At 40.4% G+C, this 15,789-nt stretch overlaps 1 protein-coding gene across 1 annotated transcript in view; it reads left to right on the top strand.

Annotated features, from left to right (window-relative positions):
• The first annotated feature begins 1,847 nt into the window (after positions 1-1,847).
• Positions 1,848-15,789, top strand: part of LOC111219698 (ankyrin-3-like) — a 131,791-nt gene continuing 117,849 nt past the window's right edge. The window contains exon 1 of the mRNA XM_022742423.1: positions 1,848-1,919. Within this exon, the coding sequence (XP_022598144.1) occupies positions 1,854-1,919 (66 nt within the window). The 5' untranslated portion in view covers positions 1,848-1,853. The remainder of the gene's footprint in view (positions 1,920-15,789) is intronic.

Below are 15,789 nucleotides of genomic sequence, written 5' to 3'. Positions count from 1 at the left end.
GGACCCTGATCCTATATTTGGTATCAGCTGATACCAGGTCTGATCGGATTCTTGTGATTACCTAAATACTGAAGGTCTTGATTCAAAAATACAAAGTCAATAAGCCTAAATTATTGAAATGATTATGAATGAAACTTAAACAAGAAGACTGTGACTTTGATGTTACAGAGTGATGCTTCTTTTACCTCACACACAATCTTTGGCTGAGTACAGACACCGGCTGCAGAGAAAACACCAACCTGTCAACAGCCAAGTTTTATTTGAGCTTTCCATCCAGTTACTCACAGAATGAACATTAATTAGCGGCGGCTGATGTGACCTGCTGTCGGCGATGTCTGTCATTTCCACCTGTGAAAGCGAATTTCACACGTCGGCTAAAAGTGAAGAGCTGCTCGCTGAATGTTTTCTGCACCGTTTGCTAATAAGTCAGTCAAACTAAATTTCTTTCTTTAACTTTCACTCAGATATGGTGCGAAATGCCGTAGGCTGTCATGAGGGAGAGCAGTGCCGCAACAGTAGCAAGTCGATGTGGACAAGTCACAGCAGAGTCCAGTTGGTCGACTTTGTTGGTATCGACTCCCCAATAGCAATTTCTAGGATCAGCTCCACCGACTCACAGAGCTAACGTTAATTAGCTGCAGCTAACTAAATTTGCCAATGACAGTTGACATTCATTTCGGGTGAAATCAGTTACTAAAGCAGCCTGTAAAAGACAGTAATGGTTCGGAGTATGTGTGTGTTCACATTGGAAAAGATACAGAATTAATTAATGATATAATGATGTTATAATTCAAATCTCTGCTTCTCTCTGACTCTTTTGAATTATTATTTTCATTATTTTGATTATTAATTCATATATGTTTCTTTTTTCAATTCAAAACAGCTGTGTAACTAACATAGTATCTCAAATAATAGTAAATACTTATTTTCAGACATTATTATGAGATTAAATGGGAGGAAAAGAAACTGTTTTCTATCTCCAAGTCAAAATCTTTGGTCTTTTTTATCATAGACAAACACATCTTCTATCTTTTTTGTAACCTGTTGAAGAAATGTACTCTCTCCTTGTCTCTTGCTCTCTACACAGAAACAGGCACACACACACACACACACACACACACACACACGCACACACACACACACACACACACACACACACGCACACACACACACACACACACACACACACACGCACACACACACACACACACACACACACACACGCACACACACACACACACACACACACACACACGCACACACACACACACACACACACACACATAAGCGCACGCACGCAGGCACATACACACACACACAACTGCCAATGAGCTGGTATTGATTGCTATTAATACTCGAGCCCCCGTAGCTTGTTGCTGCTCTGCTCTCACTTGTGGAGTGTGTGGGAGGCAACCACAGCCATGGACAGGTAGGAAGGAAGTAAAGTGTGTGAGTGAGTGAGTGCGTATCTGTGTGTGTGTGTGTGTGTGTGTGTGTGTGTGTGTGTGTATGTGTGTATGTGCGTGTGAAAGAGAAAGAGAGAGACTGAAACACACAGACACAGAGAGAAAGAGCGAGAATGCGCGTCTCTCCATCGCTCCAGCCGGGCAGCCTTGTTGGCACCACTCCTCGCGGACAGAGTGTGCGTCTGTGTGTGTGTATGTGTGTGTGCGTCTGTGTGTGTGTGTGAAAGTGGGTGTGAGCAACTGAGCGAGTTGGTCGCTGTGCACGTTGAGAGTGGCCACCACTCCACTCTTCTCCGCTCATCCATGCTGGATTAAAAAAAAAAAAAACCTTTTTGGACTCGTACACACAGCTGTTTGGGACACACACACGCTGTCACAGCTGCTGAAATGAGCGAGGAGGTTAAAGAGAAGGCTGCGGGGAAGTCGGCTCATCGGAAGAAGAAAGGAAAGAAGGTAAAAGAAACACTAACCCTGACTTGGGTTTGTAAACAACATGGTGTGGCTCCTTCAGCTGAAACAATCCTCAGTCACTGAGACAGGAAATAGACGGGCTGTGGTTTTACTTGCTTTAATCATTACACAAAATAAAGTTAGAGAATATTTCTCAAAAATATGTCTGGTTTGATCTTAGAGGATGATTATTTGATTCTTTTCGTGTCTTCATTTGACACATTTTTGCCTTTGGAAGTTGTGCATTTGTGGATTTAGTTGATGGAAAGCAGATCTTTTGTTGTGGTCGGCGTCAGCCTTTGTTAACTGGTGATTTGATGACAGAGCACTATCTTTGCATAGCAGGGGCTCAAATGGTTAGTTCGCTTTTTGTTCTTCAGTCACTCAATGAAATGGGGCAATTAATTCGTTCTGAATATAAAATTCTTTGCTCTTATGTTTAATGTGCACAGTTTGCTAAATGAAGTAACTCATACAGAGGAAAATCTATGATGTTGCCTGGATATTTCTGTGTGTTCGTCATATGTGTTGGATTGTAGCTACACCACCATGTGTGAGTGCAGGCATTAAACACCTGTTAATATGTTAATATTCCCAGTGAGAGCAGAGGATGAGAAATGGAAGAGAGAGATGAGGTCCAAAAAGAGAAAATGAAAGGAGGGTACTCAAGGGGGGAAGAGGTAAAAGATGACAAAGCAAGAAGAGGCTAAGGAGGAGAAATGGGGAAGAAAGAACTGGAGAGGTGGAGGGAAAAAAAAAAGTAGGATAGGAGGTGAACATGAAAAGAAGTGGGAGAAAAGATGGGAGGTCACGATTAGAGACGTGAACGGGAGATAGAGTGAGTCTGTGGAAAAGAGATGTCTGCATATGAATCAACAAAGATCCCAAAGAGATACCTCTTACAGATGAGTCATTTAGTTTTAGTTTTCCAGGTTAACATCTTGGATCCTTTCAGCATAAATGAGCCAATATCACGGCAATAATTTGTTGTGACGGTAATGCAGGAAAGAATCTTCTCAGTGCTCGTTCAGTGATTAAAATGGGTTTTTCCTGGGCTTGGCAAAGACATGAGGATTTATAGTTTTACATTAGCCGGCTGTCTGGCTGAATGGGTGGAGTTTTTCTGTGTGTATGTGTGTGTAGCCCTTGTTTATGCCACCAAAACACAAATCCCAACAGGAAAGAAAAGAAAAGTGAATACTGTTGAGGAATATTGACTAGACTTTGTTAGGACAAAGGTTTCCTGTCTTTGGGATAAGATGTTAGCTGCTGAGAAAAGGATTACATCTTGAGAATACCAACACCATACCTGACTTTTGTTACCCACATCAAAACAATACTCTTCCTAAACCTGACTGAGAAGTATTAGTAGTTTTTGAAAATCCTGCTCTTCATTCAACATTCAATTCAAACATTTAATTTTAATTATTGCCTAAACACAAGCAGCCTCACAAGAACTTAATAAAATTGTCTAAAGGCAACGTAGTGACTACTTGTAGGGCTAGTTGGTGAAATAGTGTAACATAATTTTCAAGCTTTGTTGCTAAGTTCGCACTCTTTATTCAGAAAATGTATTTGTACAGTGAACTCCTGTCTTATAACCGCATTCACAACTTTGATCTTTTCTGGAACAGTTTATGCTCTGACAAGCATTAATGTTGAAACATAGCTAACAAGCTACGTTAGCCTCCTCCATTTTGGACTCTCTGAAGTAAGAAAACCACATTAAAAAAACCCCATTGACATTTGTAACTATGCTAATAATTAAAAATCCAGTTCGGAACACAACCTTTCCTGAGAGTATGATATGTGGCTTGATTTATATGTTTAGATAAGGACAGTATTATTTTTGAAGAACAGTCCAATATAGTTGATTATTCAATATTTATGTTTTTTACTGTTGTTTAATGAGCAATATTCCACAGAGAATAGAGAGTCGCAGCCTGAACATAACGGTTCAACAGAAGAAGCCAGTCCATGAATGAGCTAAAAAGTTCCAAAATGAGCGTTTTTGTAGAGTATATGGATGAAGTATCCACACTTTTGCGCTTGTAGCATTTTTTTTCATGGGAGTTGTAGTTTTTTGTGTGTTAAAATCACAAAGGTTTCAATTTCTCATAGCATCTACTGTGGTGGATGCTGATTTGTCTGAGAATGTGGAAAGTAAACTTTGCTTCTAGTTTGTAGAAATATCGATGAATTAAATGGCGAATGAGAGACAGACAGAGTTACAGAAGCTAGTGGAGCTGGGCGTTAACCTGGACCTGACGTCAGACTCTCTATTGATAAGAGACGTAAATCTGCTTGCGCAAATAAGTTTAACTGAATATATTAGCACAGATTGACTTGGCTCTAATGATATTAATTCATTGATTTCATTGATTTCCTTTAAATGTTGGTGTGACGGGGCTTCGAAACTAGTGAAGTTCTGATATAAATCCATATATTTTATTGAAAGCAGGTCAACAAGATTCTGACAGTTTTCAGTTCTCGACTGATTTCATTCAAACCAAGAAAGAGTTTAAGTCCTTAATGTCTGAAAGGGCAGTCCACAGTGTTGATGTGTATTTGTATCCCTGTGTATCCAGTACAGGATTTGTGTGTTCTTTGCAGAGCCTACTGCCGTGAAAAAGGCTGCTGTGTAAGCACCTTTATTCTATAAGATTCAGCCTTATGTTTAGTCAGCTGTTCTTAATTGCCTCCCTGTACACACACATACACACACACAGACACACACACACACCACAGTCTTCTCTATTTATTCTGTGTTACAGGTGCTTTTCGTTCTCCCAGCAGACAAAGAAGGCAACATACAGTGTGTATGATTTAGTGCAGCCATTAATATTGATGCTACGTCCTTCGGAAGGGACACAGCGCTCAGAGTTTACATCTGTATATGTTGGGCTGTCGCGCTATTGCTGAGGTTAATGATTCTTTTTGTACCACAGCGAGGACAGAGGGAGGTGGAGAGAAAGGACCAGAAGAGTAGAGGAGGAGTCAAAAAGGGTGGGGAGGAGGAAGAAGAAGAAAATGCCAAAGAGGAGAGAGTAAGGATGAAAGGAGAAGGGAGGTGAGGAGGGAAGAAAGAGAGGGACTATAATGATAAAGTGCAGAGAAAGAGAAAAGAGAGGAGAGGCGGGAGCTGGAATGATAACCTCACCATCGTGTTGTGAGACGGCGTCTCGGCTGATCAGAGATGACTGTTGTGTCGCTGTGATCCTGTGGGGAAGAGACAGTCAGGGAGTAATGGAAAGGAGAAGGAAGAAAGGAGGAGGAGAGAGGACAGCAGAAGCAGATGAAGATGATGAAGAAGAAGAAGAGTGTAGAGGGAAGTGGAGGAAAAGGAGCTTGATGGCTCTGTTTTTGGGAAGAAGCGAGAAGGCAGAGGAAGAGGAGGGTGGGCAGAGAGTGAAGAGGAGGAAGATAGATAAATAAAGAAGGGAGGAAGGCTATTAAAAGAGTGAGCAGACAAGATAAGTAGAGAGATCAGGAGAAGAGAAAGTAATCTGAAAAAAAGGAGAGGATCGTGTTTTTGCTTTGATGAAAAAAGGCTTGCCTCCACTCTCCACCTGTTGCTAGGGACACAGGGTATCTGTGGTGATGGACCACGGTAACAACAGTAGCACTGATGTGGATGACAACACGATGTGTGTGTGTGTGTGTGTGTGTGTGTGTGTGTGTGTGTGTGTGTGTGTGTGTGTGTGTGTGTGTGTGTGTGTGTGTGTGTGTGTGTGTGTGTGTGTGTGTGAGTAACCAGGGACCATCACATAGGCCTACTACTAAAAGAACAACTGAATGCTTTGGTGTGGGTGTGTTTTAGGTGAGAACTGAGTGAAGGCAGTTACTGAAAGAGATGCTGAGGCCAACATGTCAATAAACAACACTGTTGTCCCAGCTGAGTGGTTATCAAGCAAGCCAGTTAAATCCATTTCTAATGCTGCTCTATTGTTGTATCTAAGACTTTGACTTCCTGGATGGGAAGATAGTTGGCATTATTTTAAAATTGAACCTTAAGTTCTTTTTTATTTTGTCCATAATAGGAAATAATCTCATTACTGCAATCAATATAAAATGTCAGTCTTTCTTTTCTTTGCTCCACCGTGGACATGTTGTTTTTTGTTCTATTTCAAAACTTGTCAAGAGTTTTTATTGAAATTTGCTGGAGAGCTCAGCCATGAATAAATGCCTGTTGAAAGATTTCTCAATACTGCAAATCATGTTTTAATATTTTCTGTATTTATTCCATTTAAGTGAATTGTAGTGCAAATCTTATCCAAACTTCGAGGAACTAGCGTACTGCACTTTCGCTATGTGAATGTTTGTTTGTTGAGATAAACAGTTGTTGGCGCTAACTCTCCAGTCAGTGCCATCAAACTGTTGGAGAAGAGGAAGTTGCGACAAGATGGTGTAATTAAAAGAGCTCCAGTCAGACCTCAAATAGTGAAAAACAATTAAGAAAACATGGCAAATTAATTTGAGGATCCTTACAATTAAGTCATCGCTTCAGATGGCTCTGAATCAACGTCTACTGTGTGAACATATAAATGTCCTTTATTGTAGAAAGCTCAAATCCTCTCTCCTGATTGGCTCACCGACCTGTTGTTACCAGAGCGCCAGAGGGAAGCCTGAGAGAAGAGATGTCAAACTACATTGAGATGGGTTTTGGTTCTTAAAACCACAAATATATCTTCTTATAGATGATAAAACTTGAAATAAAACACCAGATAAATGTAAAATATGGGACCTTTAAGTCGTATGTTTTCCGTACGTCATGATTTAAGATTTTAGAAGTAGCACTTCTCGCGTTATATATACGCCATCTTTTCCATTCCAGCCAAGGATAAGAACGATTTTTGATTTTTAATTTTTAGTTTTCAGCTTTTCAGCTTTTCCACTGCACAAATTGAAAATGTGCATAAAATGTGGATGGAAACCCACTTTATATTATATTTCTGTTCTTGACTTTCTATCTTAGCTGTAATTACAATTCAGGTCTGTGACTACTGTAGAAATGGTAGGGAGGAGGGGAGAAAGGGGGGGGGCATGGGGGACCTAAGAGCTTAGCAGGTGTGTTAATGGATGTAACTATGACAACCAAAGACCCGCTGGGAGAGGGAGGAAGTGAGAGAAGCAGTTCGGAGCTGTGGAAGTTAGTCATCAGGTGGAGAAATGTCGTACAGCAGCTCCACATTAAATATGAAGTCGGTTTAGAACTGGAAATCTTAGTGTTGACCAGTGTGCAACAGTGTGTGTAAACGCACTCAGAGTGAACTGGATGAACTCGAGTCCAACAAGATGAAAACAAATTAATATGGGCTGTCACACCCAGCTCTCGGTCTCTCTGTGTGTGTCTGATATACACACATATGCACAGGCCTGGTATGCATTTTACATTTTTACTATGTAACTCAAAGCCCATCTGGTTGAGTCTGGTAACTGAGGACGGAAACCGGAAGACGGTTAAAGTGGATCCTGTCAGGCGATCCACGTGTGCTGAGAAATACCTCAACACAGTGCGGTGGTGTAGATGGCACCCAAATGCCAAATAATTTGCTCCGCCTGTTCAATATTGTTGCCTGTTTGTCTAAAAATGGATGAAAACTTTATTTTAACGGCTGCAGAAGAACCGTTTGTGCTCATAATTAGAATTAAATTCCTGAATACAGTTTGTTATAATTTCCATAACCATGAAGTGTGATTATTTCTGAAGTATTTTGCCAGGTAACAGGAGCAGCTCTCTGGCTTCTAATAATGACACCTCCACTTAAATGAAACATCCCCATCTGTCAGAGGGAGGTGAGCAGCACATGTATGCAAGGTGCATCTGTGTTTTTGTGCTGTTTTAGTCAGAGAAGTGGACTATTGCTTATGTAACATGACTGCCCACGTTCAGTCATTTCCAACCCACACCCTCTCCAATGTCAATACTGTCAATGCTTTCAATAGGCATGAAGTGGTAGCTCCAGCACACTGGCAATCTGATTTATACAGAGCGCAGTGTGAAGAAAACAAACAGAATTGTTCGCTGAAATTATACTTTGTCATATCTGATCAATACAGGTGTCTCACCTGGCACGTTCATGGTTCCCAGATGATTTATCCTAATGACTTTGTGGATCATCTGTGTTTTCCTCTAGTGCCAGATTGTGGTGAGGTAACAGCCTCTATGTCAACAATGGATAATATGAAACAGCAAATAATTTAATATATATATAATATAAGTTAATTTTACCTCCTAAATACACTCAATGTCCTAATGTGCATCCCATTCAATTCTTATTTAATATATGTTTATTTAGTATTGTTCAAAGGGCAGTCATCTTTTATTGATGTCATATCAGTATTTTAAGTTGATCAGTTGAATATTTGAGAATTGGAACTTCCAATTAATTAGTTCGTTACCTACCCAGTTATAAGTCAGCGAAGCTAAAGCTGTTATTTATGCCAAAACCACAATAATGGTCACCTCACTTTTGTGTTGTGATCAGTAATTATGCCACCAAAGTTATTTTTACCTTTTGTTACAAATGTTGAAATCACAAGACAAATTTTCATAAAACGCTCTCTGACCTTCTTAATATTAAGTCACAGGGATAACACCTGATCATTTTGCCTTTAATTGGACTGGTTGGTTCTTGACTCTGGACTTGTTGGTCTTGACTCTGGACTTGTTGGTCTTGACGTGGGACTTGTTGGTCTTGACTCTGGACTTGTGTTTTGACCTGCAAAACAACGACTTTGTCCTACCTCTGCACAGTGGACCTTCCATCCTGTATGTCTCATAAGCGTGACAGCATATCCTGAGCGGTTCCTCTGTAGAGGTGACACATTGTTTCAGTGGAAACACATCAAGTATGTAAACAAACTTATCTAGACTTATCAAGTCTGCTAGACTTATCTAGTAGACATACAGCCATGTGCTTGTTCATGATGGTTCCAGGCAACATAAGATTATTTCCACTTTGGAGTTTCCTCTCCCAGAGGGTGGTGCTGGGTGGGGTCAGACAGGTTACTCTATACCAGGGTGTAATCCCAGTTGGAATGCCTGGTGTGCAGCATTTCGCGAGCACGGAGCTGGTCGTACAGTTCACCATTCCTGTTGGGACGGACGCTGCCAGGGAAACATGATAACTCCTCAGGCACTGCTACGAGCCGTCTGTAGAGTTTGGCCACGTTGTACTATGAGCTCCATGCTCAGAAAGTCAGCGATGTTATCCTCAAGTCACACCCCTGGCATTATGTACCACTGGAATGAAAACAGGGGAACCATTTAGGAGCACGAGGGCCACTGCAGCCACCACAGACGCTTATACATTTCTATTTATTTTAATTATCATTACTACTGTTTTTTGACATCATAACAGGAATATTTGTGAAATCAGTGTCAGATGTTTATCAGTTTTTGACTTTTGAGTGGCCTGGTGAGTCGTCTTGGACCACACAAACTCACATGACACAGTTTCTTGTCTTGTTAGTTTTGTCTCCTGTGTTTGATTTGTTTTATTTCATAAGAATGACTTTTATGATATTAGTGTAGGTGGTCTCTATTGCTTTTACTCTGATAGGCACCTTGTGGGACATTATTTATATATAAAGTGCTTTACAAATAAAGTCTGATTGATTGATTGATTGATTGATTGATTGATTGATTGATTGAATTGTAAACAAGAATAAAACAGTGTGAGGGTGCAGAGTGGTTATGTGGGTGGTTATGTACATACTGTACATGCATGGAAACATGTCTATATATCTATCTTTTACTAAGCCAGAGCGCAAGAGAATGTGATGTTAGAGCTGTAATAGAATAAATGAAATAACATTATTGCAAATCTGACAAGAAGCCAGTGACTTACAGTAAAAATGGAGTGGTAACGAAAGGGCCATCCACTCTAAATATGAGGTTCCCATTTGATATCTTTTCAAAAGAGAAGTTTTAATGGTTGAGGACTCTTCTTTGTTGAAGAGATGACAGCAGCTGGAACAATACACATGAAGGGTCAAGAGCCTAATTCAAGCGCTGGCTCTACATTGTAAGTGTATAGTCTGTGGTTTAGCCTGCGGAGTCGGCTGAGTGTCCTTGAATCCCATTTTCGCTCAACAGAAGAAAATCCCACACACAAAATGAAATAATCAAAATAAATAAGTAAAAAAAAAACTATAGGAAAACTAATTTATTTTGGTCTTTCAGCAACCAGTTGATTTTGATGAAGCGACAAGAAAAGTAAAGCAGGTATGAAGCAGGAGAAGAGTGTAATACTCAGCGTTAATGCACAGCATCCGCAAGTTCCTCCTATTCATCACGCACTGTTTCTCACACCCTCCCATATTTATTATCTAGGTGGGTATTCTAGCCAAATGAGCAGCATACAGTATAATGAAGCTGATGATATTCTTCGGGGTGAGAGTTCCTGCCAGCGAGGTCCTTCAGAGCCAACATATTGTGTTTTTGCTGAGGCAGCCGTGGAGCAGAATGCTGCGCTTGGCTCTATTTCTCTCGCTTCACAGGAACAGGATGAAGCTGTGCTCTGTTAGCATGGCTTGTTCAATGTACAGGCCTTTCTTTTTTACCCCCTCTCTTCCTCTCACTCTCTCTCTCTTTCTCTCTCGAACACACAGACATAGAGGAGGAGGAGTTCATTGGAGATGATAAGGGGGGGGAAAAAAATTGAGATGGCACCACTTGTTGGCCTGAACTCAATGACTCAGTTCCGAATGTACATTGCTGCATTTGCCTTGTTCGCCTTGTTCAGCAGTTGACTGGGACTCAGGACTGCAGACCTTTTTTTTTTTCTTTCCCTAAGATCTGTGCTTTAATCAACCTCAGAAAGAAAGGATATGTGTACAGCATCCATTCGTAATTACGCAGATCTTATCATCCTTATGTGATCATTTATTCCTGTCCGCTCATCTGCAGATGAACGTATGGTCAATTAACTATTTGCTCTCCTTGTTGCTCTATGTTTGAATAAACAAACAGTTGCGTATGTACATATCCAGCAGTTAGGGAGCAACATTATCAGTCATTTGAAGTTATGTTTCGGCTCACCTGGTGACTGGAAGCCCAGTATTCACTCTCTTTCAGCTCTGTTTTTGGTCTCCACCGCCTAAATGTTCTGCCATGTTTGTAGTTAGTCTGTCTGCTGTTTGGTGCTAAGCAGGTAAAATACAGTGGGTTTTTAGAGCTTGGAAAGATTGAACCAAGACAGTGACTTAAACAGCTAAACAACGAGCTGAGACTCGCAAACTTCTCTGTAGGTTCAGCTCTACTAGCGACCCCTTTTACATTTTCATTTGATACATTATGATAAAGATATGGATGTTTTATTAGATATTATTCAACATGTATGCTGATACCGATATATCTGTGACAAGCAAAAACCTACAGATGATAACAGCCATGCCAGTATGTGGATAGAGCGCTATCACCCTGTAAGTCTTTCAAAAAAAAAAAAACTACAAAATACGTAATTTCTTATCACCATCACATTTATGTGTTTTCCGATCTGGCGCTGCTATGGTTACAGTTATGATAGGTTTAGGGGAAAAAGCGAAGTTGAGGTTATAGGGCAGTAAGGAGCATAGAGACAATAATAATCATGAGGTTAGGGTTATAGGACGATCATGGTCATGCCTAAAAGAAACCAACATTGACTGTTGGTAGGAAACAGGAAACAAACAAACACCCTCAAACTATGTCGCACAACTTTGTCACTTGGCCGTTTGCATTTGTTTGCTTTTGCTGAAACTACTGTTGCCCTTGTTTTTATTAGTTTTTACTATTTCAAGCTTAAATATTGAATTCCTTAGCATTCTGGATTTCTCATACTTCTCTTTTTGTTTTGATCTGTCTTTATTTTCTCTCTCTGTCTGTTTCATTCCTCTGCCTCCTTTCCTCGTTGGCAACACCTTGTAGCAGCCATTTACTTCGTATTACTGCTGACCTCATTGACATGTTTAATAGCAGGATTTTCTTCTTTATTACAATCACTTTGTCTTCTAGTGTAGTAGTCCCTGGAGTACCTTAAAAAGATTGTCTCATAGCAGAAGTGGCCAACCAAGGCCAAATTGCAAGTGTAAGGGTCAGAAATGTAATAATGATCACTAATGAGGAAAGAATCATTTTGAATTTTGAGTGTTACAGATACAACAATACACAAAACTGGGGTGAGTTTTTGTGTGAGTACGTTTCTGCTCAGCAGTGAACACACTGGGCTAGTAGTCCCTTTTATAGCTTATTCCCAAGGCTCGTTTCAGTATATTAAAACCAAACATACAGCTTCAATTTTGATCTTTATTTGATGTGTGGAGCTAGTGTAGCAGGTATAACTGTAATAAACCCCCATCGCTGAATAAGGTTATTGCTGAGAGGAGGCTTCCTCTAGTATTACTTTGTGTCAAAGACGGTAGAGAAATGTAAAATGTGCACAAATACCATGTAGCTTTGTGAATTAGCTTAATGTCAGGGCGACTGACTAAGCAGCGGCAGTCTCAGAAGGAGCCACGGTCTGCAGAAAAGCTGGCAGAGCATCAGCTATGGATCACTGTTCAGTACCTACACCAGCAATACACTAGATCTACTCAAATTCTACTCCCTTTACTATATAGGTTCCAATGTAGGGGTAAGGATTCCCTAAAGGGGTCAGAAGATAAATCTCTGGGGACAAAAGTAGATTTTTGTCATTTTTGTATCTGCAAAATAAACTGATCTGAGAAAGAAAAATTGTGGTATAGCGAACTGGCTGCAACTCATAGACATACGGTATGCAACCTGTGCTGCAAATTGATATTGATTCATGTTTTTCACCAAAGCCAAAAAGGTTGAGAAAACTGGTCTGAGGTCAGGCTTTTCAAAGCCTGGACAAAGGTCTTGACATGGATCCAACAGACAATTTGTCTCCTAATGTGTTAATGTTGTATTTTCTATGGTTTTGAGCGATGTTTATGTGATTGAACATGCACCCATACTTGTGTGGATACATCAGGCCACACATTTGCCTTCACATTAATGGCCCCGTGTATATTATGTGACACTTGGCGTGACACTAGTGAGTGTGTACGGACCTTTGTGTTTCTCTTTGCACGTTCACTCTGGTGCATTCGCAGGAAGAACAATGTCATTACCATGACAATGAAATGTCAGTGTCAGTCAATGATATTGATGTTAAAAGTTGATGAGTAGAACGTGAAATTCAAAGAGAAATAGAGGGAGAAAGATGTATTCATTCTCCCACAAGCTATTACTAACCTATGCTCTCATACTGCAGCTGCTTGACCAATGAACTTGGATCTGTAGCTCTGATGTGGCATTCACACGTGCAGCATGTTCTGTTGTGCTGTTCAACTGTATGTTTGGTTGTTGAATGCAGAACTTTTGTTATGTAATTATGGACAGTTCAGTGACTTTTATTCCTGTTGGTGCAATGTGCTGACACCAGTCTGGACCTCTGACCTTATTTAAGTATCCTTTATCTAGTGAATAGAACAGGCCATGAACTATATTTTGATGTAATTGATTTTTACGTGAACTCATTTTTTTTGCCATTCTTTTTGAGATTTGTGCAGCTCATGAGCACACTCCTTGCTGTTTACATAAAGTGTTGGACAGGTGGACAGTCATGTGCATTACAACTCAGTTACTGTGTTCGTCCAATGAAGCTCAGCCAGCGGAGCTAACTGGCTACCAGCTCAATCTCCTAGGTGCATTAAAATCATATCTTTGAAGCAGTCTTACAGTGGCCTTAGGGAGAAATACAAGACGCTGTAGTCAGAAGACAGACCACCTTTTATTCAGATAAAATGACAGGAAGAGGCAGACCAGACAAGTGTGACACAGTCAAATGAACAAAGCCCTGGAGTTCAGGGATGGAGCTCGCATGAAGGCTAAGTGAAGGTGTCAGATGGTAGTATGATTAGGCTAATGTGACTCTGTAGCCATGGCAACAGGGTTGTGCAGAGGGTGATGTAATGGTTTTTTAGGGGAAACATCCATCTCTTTTCCTCCTTATTTGTCAGTGTGCATCATTCAGTCTTTCCCTCATTTCCCGTTTCTCCCCTCTCTTTCCCTGAATGACTGTTCTCTCTCCACCCATGTGTATTTTCTCACATGCATATGTGTTATTATGTCTTTTCTTTCTCATCCTTTGTCCAGCTCCCTTTTTCTACATCCACCATTATCCCCTCCCCTCTCTGTCATGCTCTACCTCTTTTCTTGTCTCACAAGAGGGAGTGTCCTCGCAGCTTTCTCTGAATTTTGAGGTTGCTGGGAAGCCGATTGCTGCTTCTTTTTTTTTTAACTTCCTTTACAGTAATGACACATTTGGCTATTTCAACTATTTATCCATTAATTTAAGCTACAGTATCTTTCATAACCAATTATCAATCACTTTTATCTACATGTTTTACCTTCTTTACTTGCTTGCTAACTGTTTTCACACACTCTCAACACATGGTTATCATGTGTTACAGTATTTCATCAGGAATCATTTTGATGGAGCCGTTAGGTTCGGTTTACGGCTGCTTAGCTTAGCTTAGCTTAGCTTAGTTTAGCTTAGCAGCTAGCCCGGCTCTCCAAAGGTAATAAAATCAGTCTAATGTTTTTACATTTTGTTTTTTGGACAGAAACAGACTACCTCTTTCACTCCTGTATCTAAACTTTGTACTAAGCTAACCTGTTGCTGGCTTTCTCTCACAGACATGAGCGGTATCAATCTTCTCATCTAGCTCTCTGCAAGAACTCAAAAAAGCGTATTTCTCAATATTTTTGAACAATTGATTTAATAATAATAAGTGGAAAGTTTGGACATTCTGTTCCCCACAAGTTTCACAAAATGTATTGATAGCTTGTTTTCATGGTTTTTGTCACTCTTTTTTTTTCATTTCCATATGGGATAGATGTGTTGTTGGCTCCGTGGTTCACATCATTCACATTCTGTGACTTGACTGAGTTATGACTCTGAGTAGAAAGGGGATGTTTTCTGACACAACATGCGTCAATAGACTTCTACTCTAAGGTTTAGCTGCCTTGTGCATTAAAGGCAGACGTAAGAGCACAAATGACAGATAAAAGAAGAAAGGAAGAGGAAGCAGTGCAGTAAAGATGTGAGGAGGGTGAGGAAAGGCAGACTGCAGAGGGGTTTCTGGACCAGAACATTGAGAGTACTGGCAGGTCGCCTGCTGGAAATGCCCAGACTGTTCCTCACACACACTGAGATGCACGTCATCATTGTTTGTGTGTGTGTGTGTGTGTGTGTGTGTGCGCTACTGGTCAAGACGGTGTGTGCTTACAGTTAACCGTACCATTATAAATCATGTCATGTTACAGCAACACAGCTAAAGGTGCAGGTAGCAAACACACAGACAACGCACAATCTACAGATCAGCATCAAAGAAGCAGGCATGCACTGTCTACTTGTCTCACACACACACACACACACACACACACACACACACACACACACACACACACACACAGACCATGTAAAATCAGCTCAAAAACAGCACACATTTACAATAAAGGTATTGGATTCGTTGCATGGTTCAAGCACAAATAGGTGCAAACACCACATTTCTGAGCTGACTACATCATCAAAAACTAATGCTACCACTAATTCCATTAATGTGTGTATAAATGTCACCTTGTTGTATAAACTCAAGTAACCCTCTCCCCCTCTGCACTTGAGTCTTTGAGATTATTAAATTTCTAGCACATGATTTTAAAAATGAAGAATCAAATGCGAGTGTTTTTGTTTTTTTGCAGTTCTAACAACTTCAACAGAGTGATATGTCTTCACTCTAGTGGATTGTTTCATGTCTTTTTTTCCCCAGAGATGCATTATCCCAGTTTAGTTTTCCTTCATATCATATCAAAAGTTTA

Source organism: Seriola dumerili, unplaced genomic scaffold (assembly GCF_002260705.1).
Source record: "Seriola dumerili isolate Sdu_G_001 unplaced genomic scaffold, Sdu_1.0 BDQW01000068.1, whole genome shotgun sequence".
Classification (NCBI taxonomy): Eukaryota; Metazoa; Chordata; class Actinopteri; order Carangiformes; family Carangidae; genus Seriola; species Seriola dumerili.
Note: the sequence above shows the minus strand (reverse complement) of the source record. Positions and strands in the feature narration are given on the sequence as shown.